The sequence below is a fragment of the Sinocyclocheilus rhinocerous genome, unplaced genomic scaffold, assembly GCF_001515625.1.
Source record: "Sinocyclocheilus rhinocerous isolate Xijiao unplaced genomic scaffold, SAMN03320098_v1.1 scaffold551, whole genome shotgun sequence".
In the NCBI taxonomy this organism is placed as follows: Eukaryota; Metazoa; Chordata; class Actinopteri; order Cypriniformes; family Cyprinidae; genus Sinocyclocheilus; species Sinocyclocheilus rhinocerous.
Window position 1 is genome coordinate 263,922 of NW_015624564.1, and position 13,283 is coordinate 277,204.

The 13,283-nt window shown below is 39.0% G+C and overlaps 1 protein-coding gene across 1 annotated transcript in view; it reads right to left on the reverse strand.

The window, feature by feature from the left end:
• LOC107743290 (potassium voltage-gated channel subfamily D member 2-like) overlaps positions 1 to 13,283 on the reverse strand; it is a 116,093-nt gene that overhangs the window by 5,175 nt on the left and 97,635 nt on the right. Inside the window, exon 2 of the mRNA XM_016556461.1 lies at positions 3,268 to 3,430. Within this exon, the coding sequence (XP_016411947.1) occupies positions 3,268 to 3,430 (163 nt within the window). The remainder of the gene's footprint in view (positions 1 to 3,267; positions 3,431 to 13,283) is intronic.

Sequence of the window (13,283 nt, forward strand, 5' to 3'; positions counted from 1 at the left end):
GGGTTGCAGTAAAAAATAGGGGGGCCCCGTTGTTACTGGAGCGGATGGCCGTGGCCCCCGCAAGGCCAAGTCGCATGCATTGCACTGCCATTGGACAAGAGGTCACACGATTATTGTCTCATGACCAGCCACCAGGAAGAGGTGCCGGCGCACCCGGTCTAGAGAGAGAGTTAGAGGAACACCACGGAAGCGTCTGGACCTCGGCCCCCTGGTGGAGAGGCGAACGACCAGGGGGAGAAGAGGGGTCCACATGCACCAGCCCATCATGTCACGTTCCATTAAGAGAGACCCCAGCGACTTGGTTTCCACGGTTACCTCCTCCTCTGCGTCTGCCAGCATCCCATTGCGTTTGTACTGCAAATAAGCATTAGCGCCACCGCTCTTCGTCGCACGAATTCTAGCAAGCCTGGTTTTCTGTTCAAGTGGACAAACACGGGTGTTTAGCCTAATACTTCCTCTTCCTGTGGTCAATGTGTGTGTGTAATCGTGGTGTGACCGGAGGTCTGCATGCTCATGTCTCGTGGTCAATTTGTGTGTGAATGTGATCGTTGGTTGACTGGAGGTTACATGCTCATGTCCAACATGAAGAATGGTAATGTGTCATTTGTTCCCTTTAGAGACGTCAAAAGTACTTTGATACTAAAATTAAAAAAAATCTATAATGTGGGTGGGTTTATATTGCAAAAAGTTGATATTTTGACACCATATCTAAAATATAAAAAAATAAAAATAATAATATAAAAACAAAAGAATACAAAAAAACTAATGAAATAGTTTTTATTCAGCAAGGATGCATTAAACTGACCAAAAGTAACAGAAAATAAATGTATAATGTCACAAAAGATTTCTATTTCCAATAAGAGCTTATTCTTTTGAACTTTCTATTTATCAAAGAATCCTGAAAAAAAATTATCATGGTTTCCACAAAAATATTAAGTTTTCAAAACTGATAATAAGAAATGTTTCTTGAGCACCAAATCAGCATATCAGAATGATTTCTGAAGGATCGTGTGACACTGAACACTGGAGTAATGGATAATGAAAATACAGATTTGGAATAAATTAAATTTATAATGTACAAAAATAGAAAACAGTTATTTTCAATTGTAATAATATTTCACAATATTACTGTTTTTACTGTATTTTTGATCAAATAAATGCAGCCTTGGTGAGAAAAAGAGGCTTCTTCAAAAAACAAACAAACAAACAAACATAAAACATCATAGGTTGTTCTCTTTATATCTCCAGATAAATTGTATCATAAAATTTCAGTGGTACTAGTATCGACAACTTAAATTTGGGTATTGTTACAATCCTAACGTCCTTTCTCACTTCTCCCTCTCCTACTCTCGTTCTCAGTCCCTAGTTAACTTAAAAAACAGACTGTTGTTCTTGGGTGGACTGGTTGTACTGTTTATCTGCGTGTGTGTGTGTGTGTGTGTGTGTGTGTGTGTGCGCGTGCACAGGGGGAGTGGGATATCTGAACTGTTTGTGTCTCCCATGGGGTAGCTGGAGTCGAATAGCTAAATTAAGAGAAGACACTCATCTAATGAGATATGATGTGATGTCACTACGTCTGTATATTCCGATCACCCCCAAAGGAGAACCGGCTACAGGACACAGCATCTGTTCTTCCTGTGCCTGGTCTCATTGGCCACGTACACACTGCAGCTAAATACAGTCGTGACTCCTCTTATTAGTGCTTAATCTCATTCTGTACACAGAGTTCCATCATTTAAGTTTGATGATGACCAAATAATTGCATAGTATGTACAAAACTGGTTTAAACGACTTAAGAGCATAAACAGTTGAGTGTGGTTTAGTAAACACTGACAGATGTTGCTAACCTTCGCTCTCAAGAAAAGGTTTAAACAACTATGTCAATCACCATTTTCCATCCGGACATTAAATGATGATTTATGACAGATGTAATGACAGATCACAACACTCCTGCCATAATAAATTCAGATGTCTAAACCGCAGGCTAATGCATCGACTATAAATGTAGTGTGTGCGTGTGGACAGCTTCATTGATTATGGCAGTCACTGTGCAGATGGGCTGTAAAACTTACATTTCAATTTAATTGCGAAAGTAATCAGATTAATTGAGGTTTCGGAGTTAATTGAATCGTTTCTTTTAAATAATCCTGAAGCTAAGCATCAGGATATGCAAATTCCATCATTACTGATTGGAGCGGAGTGGCATACCACTTGCTGCCTATTCAAACATCAAAGTCACGATAAGAGCAAACCCAATGAAACTTATTTTGTTCACTGGTCCCTGGCATAAAAAAAAATGAGGACATATACTTGGGCTTTTAAAGGAATAATTCACTCAATAATATCCAGGAGAGAAATATGCACAGGTCAAGACCCGTTTACTGTCCAAAATGGGTTTAAACAAATATATCAGTGGATTTTGATGGGCAGCAGATGGACTTTTTCAAGGTACAAAGTGTTGTTATGGATTATGGATTGGTATTTTGGCCAGAAGCAACGGTTTGAAGTAAAAATGCCTTAATGATGGATTTGTTTCTTACAAACACACAGCTTTTCACTTCACAAGATGTTAATTGATGGACTGGAGCCACATGGATTACTTGTGGATTATTGTGATGTTTTTATCAGCTGTTTGGACTCTCTTTCTGATGGCACCCATTCACTGCAGAGGATCCATTGGTGAGCAAGTGAATTTCTCCAAATCTGTTCCAATGAAGGAACAAATTCATCTACATCTTGGATGGCCTGATAGTGAGTACATTTTCAGCTAATTTTCATTTTTGAGTGAACTATTCCTTTAAATACACCCAAAACTTTGCAGTGTGTATGTGGCCGTTTTCTCTTTTGCTCTTTTCGGACATCTTTTTTTATATCTGCCGTTGTCAAAGTTTCTCTGCCTGTGTGTCTTGTTTCTCTGTGTTTGTGTTTTTGTCTGCTGTGCTGAAGTACGGGATGTGATCTGGGCATGCACTAGAAATGATGGTTCCACAGAGACCTGCAGTTAACATACCACAGAGACACACACACCACTCAGCGTGCAGACATCTGGGTCACAAGCACATTGTGCCAAGTTGTATTAAACACTATCCCAGCGTCATTTTTCTGTGTTTGTGTGTACACGGTTCTGCCAGGGTCTAATCTCTTAGCCACAGCCAGACCGGCTTGTATTTGAAGAGAACATCTACATTTGAGCCCAGCTCCGTATAACTCTGTGAGATCAGAGGCCGTGGACCCATGCTGGGGTCGTGGGAGGCCCGTCTAGGGTACCTTTTGGGCACGACGCTTCTCTGCGCGCTGACTCTGATGGTAGATCCGACTGAAATTGGACACAATGACGGGAACTGGAAGAGCGATCACCAACACGCCACTCAAAGAACAAATAGAGCCGAAGATCTTTCCCATGATGGTCTTAGGAACCATGTCTCCATATCTGTAACACATAAAAAAGAACATAGATATGGGTCAGTGGCAACAGTTCAGTGACAAATCAAACAATGAAAACCAGAAATCATGAATACCAGTCTATACAACTTTTTTTTTTTTTTTTTTTTTTTTTTTTTTTTTTTTTTTTTTTTTTTTTTTTTTTTTTTTTTTTCAAAAATATACATATTTTTCATTTTCTTTATTCTTTAAACCTTTTTTTCCAAAACAACTTATCATTAAAGGTTACAATATCTGATCTTTAAAAAAAATACACTGCCAGCGATGGTGTACATGGGTTAAATCAGTGATATTTTCAGTTTTATTGATTGGTTGATTGATGATTGTCAGATGACAACTAAATTTTAATTTCAGTTTTTCCAAATATACTGTATTTTCTTCCCTGCATATTTTTTAAAAATAATTTATTGAAAGATTATACCAGAGATTATAAACAATTATAAAAGTTTTTTCTTCAAGACTTTAAGACTTTTCTTCAAGGCCTTTTCAGCCTTATTTCAAATCCCCTAAAAAAAACCTATTTAATTTTATTAAAAATAATTTAAAATGTTCATCATAGAATAAGTGTATTCAAGTGCTTTATAATGGAGTTTTGAATTGTATAATAGTTCCAGGCAAAAAAAATGCCATGTCATTGACCCTGAAATTGCAGAAATAAAACAAGCAGGTTTTAATTATTGCTTCTGTCAGCAACACACTTCTTCATTTTTACCAGCTCAGCATGATACCAGATGGCAGCACTAGGGGGCACTAGAGAATCATATAGCATGGGGCAAACATTCACTCTCCAATTCTATGAAAAGCTCTTTTTTTTCTGTATTTGACCCCAGGCTTTTTTCCTCATAAAGCCTTAACATCCTCAAACTTTTAACTTGATGTTAAAAAATTACTGCTCACACGTGGTGGGAAGTGTTGCATGTATGTGTGGGCTGAGTTTCATACTACCAGATGAAGTTCTCTGACCTACTTTCCCAACTCTGAATATATGATTACATTAAAATAATAACCATTACAATGATCCAAAGCACTCATATTCCACACAATGTCATCCTAAAATGGCATTCATGTGAACATGCTGTCTTGGGAACACACCGTACTGGCACAATTTCATTCTTGTTCCAACAAACACACACTCCCCTTCTGTTGTACCACCTCCTCTTCATCTTTTTAAAGCAGGCCAACGCGTGACAAACCAACTCCGTCACTGGTATTCAGGAGACGATCTGTCATCAGTCAACAGAATGAAGATAACACCATCCTGGTTTATCTCATCAGTCCAAAAGCTGTCATTACAATGACACCACTTTAACATTTTGATGGTGATGTTTACTAGTTGCACTTATACCATGATATTACCATGTTTTTGGACATGTATCAAACTACTTTATTCTTTAAAGGACATATATTCATTTATAGGATGCTTTTATCTGAAGTGACTAACAAATGAGGAATAGCGCAAGCAAGTAGCATGTAAATGCATACAAATATCGGTAGGCCTAAATGTCAAAACACCTCCAATTTTTGCTGTAATCACAGATTTTCCATCACAATGGTTTTACTATGACTGGAATTTTAACACCTGCATTGATATAAAATGTTTCAGGGCATCACCATGAGCCAAGACTTCCATCTTTCAAGTGTTGAAGAATCAGGTCTGACTATTTGCCCTCAAAAAGCATTGTGACTACATTAGCTACACCTTACCTGAATTTAAAACAGTTCAGAGTCACCCAGCAAGCATGCATACATATTCACATTCTCATCTGGAATACACTGTGCTTTATTTTAAGTAGCTGACATTTTATATTTGTGTACAAACAACAGTGAAAATATCTTAAAGGCATAGTTCACCCAAAAACAGTCATCATTCACTCATCCTCATGTCATTGCAAACCTGTATGACTGTTGGTTGCATTTAATTAGAAATTATGAGTTATAAAGTCATATTGTGAGATATAAATTTGAATTTGTGACATAAAAAGTTGCTATTACTAGAATAATGTTGCATTTATGAATACTGTAAGAGAAAGTAAAAATAGTGAGATTCTAAGAAATGTTGCAGTTACCAAAAATAGTTGCATTTATGTGATATCAATTCACAATAATGAGAAAGTCTCAAACACAAGAATGCCACAATTAGGAGAAATAATGTCAAAATTGTGAGAGAAATTGCAACTGACATATGTGTGCATATATATATATATTACGGCTGCACGATAAATCGCATGCGATATTTAACGCGCATCTTGTCAGAAAAGCCGGTTCTGTAATCAGCAGTAAATCTCCATCACGTGCGTGCTTTCACATTGAGCAGCATTAACTACACAGAGCAAAACCACGTTCATATTCGCGTGATTTTTTGCGTAGCTCATCAGTGAACAACGGCTCTGTGTAGTTAATGCTGCTCAATGTGAAAGCACGCATGTGATGGAGATTTACCGCTGATTACAGAACCGGCTTTCTGACAAGATGCGCGTTAAATATCGCATGCGATTTATCGTGCAGCCCTAATTGGAGTTATATTAAAAAAATGTCCTGGCTCCCAAGCTTTATAACGGAGAGAGAGAGAGAGAGAGAGAGTCTCTATAAGATTAACCGCCTGACTTGTTTATCCATCACAAACCATGACTGTTTTGTCTATACAATAAAAGTCAATGGGGTCCAAACTGGATTGTTTTGGACCTCATTGACAAAAATTCTTTAAAATATCCCTGTCACTTTAAGATGAATAGAATACAGAATAGACATCATGGATATATATGTATGTGCGCAGTGTTTTTAACACAATTGAGCTGCACATTTATTTCCACCTGCACACATCTCTTCTCAAAGGACATATGCAATGATTTAAAAGAATTAAAAAATAAATAAATTAGAATTGTGCATTTCTGAAAGCGGAGAATAGTGTGCCATGATGATGCTGAGAGGCTTCCGTGCTCTAAGTGAAGGATCTAATTGAATTATGGCGATGAGAATATGAGCTCAAGGGGCCCGACGCGACAAAAGCCTCAAAAGACTGAGCCATAATTACAGACGGCACCGAGTCGACTTCTCCAGTTAAACGCCTGTAATTAAATATGCCAGCGAGAGAGAAAGGGAGAAAGACAAGACATGCAAAGAGTTAAGAGGCTCTCGTTTCTGCTTTGTACCGTGGTCGACACTATGAACGGCACTGACCCAGTCATTCAGAGCCCTGAAAAATATCCATATTAATGGTTACATGAGCTATAGCGGTGTTCATGACTGATCAATTGAGAGCTTTGTGATTCCCTGCACCGACAGACAATAGACTCATTATAAGAAACCAATAAAATCCCTTGTAGGCAATTACTCTCATAATTAGATTTGTGTACATGATGAATATGTTGGCCACTAGCTACTAATCCAAATCCACACACTAAGCTGTTATTTGCAAAGTGTGTGTGTGCTCTCGCTGGAGCGTCACATTGCTCCACGGCCAGCCTGTACGCAATAAAAGACATTGACCTTGCACTGTCAGGTGTGTGTGTGTGTGTGTGTGTGTGTGTGTGTGTGTGTGAAGCAAACTAGAGGGGACAGCAAGGAATTTGCTCTCTGTGTTTGTCATTTCTTTGCTGCTCACTGTCCAGTACTGTTACGTATGACAGCATCCCTATTAACCCAGCCGACCTGCACTGGCAATCCTTGCACACACAGAAAACGGAGCAAATTATTGCAGTTTAGATCATCACAAGCACCTTTACTGCAGCCCAATATATATGGCAATCACAAGCACACACATATGCATCCATCTCTCCTCTTATGCATCTGTCCTCTTCTGAGGACAGTTTTGTCCTCAAACTATAGCTAATTAAACTCACACTGCTTCTGCAAGAAACTTTGAGAGCACCTTGAAGGACACAGTACAATTACGATCCAATCAGCTGGCAAAGGAAAAGGGGTCATCAAATGACACCCACTGTCTGTAAGTAAACAGCTGTAAAAGCATGCACACCCAAACACAGTCTTACATATTACAGGGGGTGGACGAAATCCAGTGAGAGAGACAGAGAGAATGAAAGAAAGACTCATAATATGACAATGAAAGCAGTAAAGCCCTCTATTTTTTTTCTTCCACACTTTCTTTATGAGTCCATATCTACACTCTTCGGCTCTAGCATTATGTGAAATGAGAGGAGAAGGAAGGATGGACGGAAAGAGACAGTGAGATTAAAAAATACAGAGCTCATTGACTTAATAGCTCTTGCTTCATGAAGCTCTGGACTGATTGGAGATGAAATATGCTTATCAAGTTGAATATGGCGCTCAGAGTATTGAGAGAATGAGTTAATGACGAGAGTGTTTTGATTTAACTAAACTTGCATGGGCTCTAACTCTTATTCACAGTCACATATGATAAAAAAACAATCACTCTCCATGTTTTATTGTCCTGTAGTGTTTGTACTGTATTTAGCACTAAAATTACAATCACAATTCACACACTGACACAAACTGAAACTTGCAATTTGAAACAAACTTTTCAAAGGTTTGCATTTTCAGGCCCCACAAAACGCCATTGTCGTGTAAATGAACTGCCACAACAGTGATGTGTAAACACCCACTTAATCTAGACTGCTGGGCATTATCACGAAAGCTTATCATTTGCACGTGTTTTTAAGCCTTACCAATTTAAACATTCAAGAGATTTTAAAGCATTCAAGCACAAGACACGAAATAACTCAAGACACGAAGACATGAAAGAACTGAATACCTGCTGTGTTTGGTACGCACACAGAAAGCCGCGTTTCAGACACCGAATCGCAAACACCGAATTGAGTTCTCTTTCACGTTTTGTGCTTGAACAAACAAATACACCTCACCAATTCAAACATTCAAGCACAAAAAGACGTGAAAGAGCTTAATTCAGCACCTGCGTGCTGTGTTCTGTGCACACAGCGCTCACGCAGAGAGCTGCATCTCACAGCCCATGAACACCAAATTGAATTTTGCCTCTGCTTGCACTTGAATGGACAAATACATACAAAATTATGTTGAAATACTCGTCTTGGTAAGTATCCTTGAAAAACTGTAACTTATCGTAAACAGTTGAGAAAGAAATCAGATGTGTATCATTATATTGGATGCATTGTCTCTTAAAGTGACTGCGTCTAATTTACTAGCTGCTGTCGTGTCCTTATTTCTTTCTATAAAAGAAAGAAAATTACTCACTGCTCTTGACTGAATTACTTAGAGTTTTAACAATAATTAATCCATTTAATTTATACAGGAAGACTATGCAATGCTATTTTACATTTAATTATTCTGTTTCTGTACCTGAACACCTACAAACTTGAAAAAACATTGTTTAATTTGTATCTTTGTTCAATATATTTATTTGTGCTATTTACACAATTTCAAACAGGGCCCACGGGTACATCCTGCACCGGGGCCCGGCAAACCCCAGCTACAGCCCTGTCCAGAGAGGATTGCTTTTATTACCTAGTTGTTGAAGTTTTATCGACCACCAGGTGAAAATTGTAAGTCTGATCGCTTAGAAAATTTGTGGTGGACAGATGTGATTGTAATTGGTCAGATTAAAGCAACATGCTCCTCCCACCTTAGTTCCAATCATTAAGTCCCAACACTGATCTGCAAATCATCTAAGTGAAGGAAGCAAAACAAACGGGTCGTGTTTGTCATGCATGAGTGGCACTCCTGAGATCTCATTCTCCTCTCCCGTGGACAGGCGCAGCACTGTAGGTGAAATCTCACAACTGAGGGTTTCATGAAAGACTTTTGTGAATGCTTTATGCCGAGGCGGTTGGAAGCTTCACACAAGACCCCCTCCTCCCTCATCAATAATTCTGTCTATGCTTTCCTCATCCCTCCCATGAATGCTCAACCATCTGTTTTATCCCATCTTACCGTCCTACCTCCTTTCACTCTCTCGGACTCTATAACACACATACATTTTGCGGACAGACACACTCATTCAGACTCGCATCAGAGATGTCCCCAGTTCGAGCATGGCTAAAGGCGAGACAAATACACAGAGTTTATCGCATCAACCAACGCTTTCTTCTCCCGAGCTCTTAGCACAAGCAGGTACAAAGTCCTTGACCTGATAATGAAAGATGTTCTCCTGGCATTCAAACGCAACATCTCGTTGAGGGATAAAAGTGAAGGAGAGAGAGAGAGAAAGAGAAAGAGATGATAAGGGTCTTTTATCTTTTCTTATAAACCCACAGAATGGTCTCTTGCTCCACTGACTCACAGCAGATCAATCAGAGATAAAGCTCTGAGCTCACTTTTGTGTCCAAGAAAAAAATACTCTACGGGCACGGAGCTCAAGGTGTTCGATTTCCAGAGAAAATCACACTTAATGATCATTATACGGACAGAACGGCCATTTTTACACAGCTGGGTGCTGTGACTGGGGATGCCGTTTGTGTCACGGCTCAGGGAACAGCGTGTGAAATGCGATGAGATATGGAGGAGGAACAGAGCGAGGTCATCTCTGATGGTGAAAACGAGGAATGTGAATAGGTTGGATGCGCTGACATTGAAATAGAGGAGGGTGAATGGAGCTATCATGGGCAAACATGATACACTCATCACCCAATCAATTAGAGCAATCTCATTCCCCTACTGCGACTCGCTCGGAGTAAATGATCGATAGAGGAGAAGAGAGGTTGAGATGCTAATGTATGCTAAGACGCTAAACAACAGTGAAATCTTCTCTGCTCAAAATTCTAGCAGGCTGCTTATTTTTTTTAGGACATAAGTAGACTTTACGTGAGTATGCAAACGCTGATGCATATCAAGCATTAACATACTTAATGTTCGCTTGTGTGTTAGCTATGGTGGCAACAAACCTCAGTAAAAAAAAAAGGGTGTGCTATTATTCAGCTAACTAGCTACAGCACAACTTTGAACTAACTTTAAATAATTTGCTTGAGAAGATTTTTTTTAAAGGGGTCATAGGATGCTACATGCACTTTTAGAAGTTGTTTGAACTTAAATGTGTGTTGGCAGTGTGTGTACACAACCACCCTATAATGATAAAAATCCACCCAGTGTTTTTTTTTTAATCTCGTTAAATGTTTTCCCCTTTCTCAAATCGTTTTTGACAGTAAAAAAGGTGTTTTTTACACGACCATTGAGAAATTTTAACCAAACTATGTTACAGACTTTTCATTAAGACCCTAAAGAATCATATAAACTTGTGGAAAATGGGCATCCTATGACCCCTTTAAACTATTGCTCCACTATGACAGTAGTTCACCTGAAAGAGAAAGTGAAGGTAATGTTTACACTAATGTATGCTAAACAACAACACAAGTTTAATTAGCTTGGCAAAATTTTCTTCAAGCTGTTGCTGCACAATGAAAGCAGCTGACCATAATGACAAAACTAATGGTAACAAGCATGCTAACTGTTGCGACGTAGCTAAAATAATTGTTTAAACAAACTTTAACTATTAAGCAAGGCAAGTTCAAGCATTTGCTTCAGCATGACAGTTGGCCTGAAAGAGAGAATGGATGATAGCATTTACACTAAAGTTCGCTATAGTTCCTGTTGCAGAAATGCCCACTTATATTGCATTAAAAACATTGCATTAAAAACACATGACAATCCACAATGACAGTACGTGACCTGAGAGACAAAACTGATGGTAATGTTGCTGCTAACATTTGCTAGGTGGCAATAAATCAAGTTTAAACAAGCTTCAAACACCATAACAATAGCCTGAAAGAGAAAACCGACGTTAGCATTTAAGGTATCGGTACGCTGTAGTGCCTCTTGCAGCAACGTGCACTTGTATTGCGTTAAAAATTGCACTGAAACATTTTGGAATGCAATGATGCACAAAACCTGCGTAGCTAGGCCCCTTTGGGCCATCATCACAGAACACTGGCAGCTTCCATTCTCAGTTCTTTTTTTATGCAAATTAAAAAAGCAGTATTAACTATGGGAAATAATAACTACACCATTTCCAGTCATAATTGAAGTTCTGGATGTTTGTTTTATGTGATTTTGTTGTTTCCTGAAGAGATTTTAATGCGTTTACGTATTGCTTTCAGTCCAATAGGACTTACGTCGTGACTAAGTGCTAATCAGCATAATTATGATCACATAGCTGCTATTATGTGTAGATGCTAATGACCTACCGGACTGAACCGCGGGAGCTCCCCTGCCTCTCGCAGTAGACTGAGGAAAAGGGGAGAAAAAAAACAGTATATTTTCAACCATTTCTCACTGTATAACTACAATATTGTGCATATGCAACAGATGGTCCACATGGAATTTGCACCGGCTGAGCTAAAACTCAAAGACAAAACCTTCACAAATTTGGGTAGGATGCAAAAGACCACTCAAATTTACTTTATTTGTTTCCTCTTATTTTAATTGTTAATGTTGATGAAATAGAAAAAGAAATGCTTAAATTTGTGGCTTATTTGATTTGCTTACAGCTACCAATAGGTTAATAAGTGCTAATATGCACACTACTTCTGCAACATGGATGAACAGGATACAAAGTAAACAAAAGGGGTTCGATTAGTGCATCAGAACACATTTTGTGTCTCAAAGTTCAAAAGAAATAGCCAGGATGAGGTCTGGACAAGCTAATAAGGCCTGGACAAGCTATTAAGGCCATCACTAGCACCAACGCTAATGATCTGAGAAAACGATCTGGGGAATCCAGAGTCCACATGAAGATGAGACAACATTATTGACGCTAAGTACCTGCGGCAGGTGCTCATATGAGCAGTCGAGTACATTAACACATGTCCACTGTCATGCCATATTTAATGTTCTATGACCGCTACAGTTACTTTCTGTAAAAGATTTATGATTCACACATACACACTTGACTCTGAGGCCATCTTTCCATCTGCTGTCCTCCTAAATGTGCGATTTTGTATCTATAATCAGTCATATAACATACCCTTATAATTTAACCTTCAGACTGTCATAACAGAGCAGCTATGGAAAGGCACAAAGAGGGCAGCTGAATGTGAGAAATGGCTTCATTCTTTCATTCCTCTATTTCCGAGGGAAGCTATTTGAGCATACGGCAAGCGAGCAAGGCCAAATCAATGAGCTGTTCCTGACATTATCACAAAGGAAAACTCCTCATCAAATGGCAAAGGCCAATGTGCAATAACACTGTGTGGGAGAAAGAAAGCAGGTTATGATGGCAGAACATGAATAGATATAACATAATTGAGGCACTAGCAGAGGTCACAGTGTGGCGCTAATGTCAAGTGGCATAATGCTGCAATAATGTTTTGGAAAATGTCCACAGGACATTAAGGGAATGCTTAGCACTGCTCAGGTGTGTCCGACACTGGTTCCAGCAGTGAGGGTGAAGATGCCCTCTGCTTCAGTCTGTGCTAACTGACCTTCTCACCGCAGCATATCTGTAGCTGTCTGGCTGGCTGACACACAAATACACACATAAACACACCCACGTACTTATGTGTAAAGTTGAAATTGTGATAAGTCCTAAAATTAGATATAAATGCAACTTTCTATTACTCGCTAAAACATGCTACAATTATGACTATTAAAAGACGCAGTTTCCTTTTTTTTCTGTAATATATTCCTCCTCAAATTCTCATTACTGCAATGTATCTGCACAATGTTTTATTCTCATGATTCTAAGTGATGATTCTCATGACTGCAAACAGTGTCGACCAATAGTATAGACAATAATGTAGATTGCCTTTGGCTCCGATGAGCCTGGGGGTCCCTGCGAGGAGATCCATACTAGAAGAACAGATCAAATCCGCCAACGCAAGGACGCTTCTCATCCCTTCCGACTGTAAACCATGACCCGGACATGTCCTTGACAGTTGTTTTGTGAAATTCTCCCATGC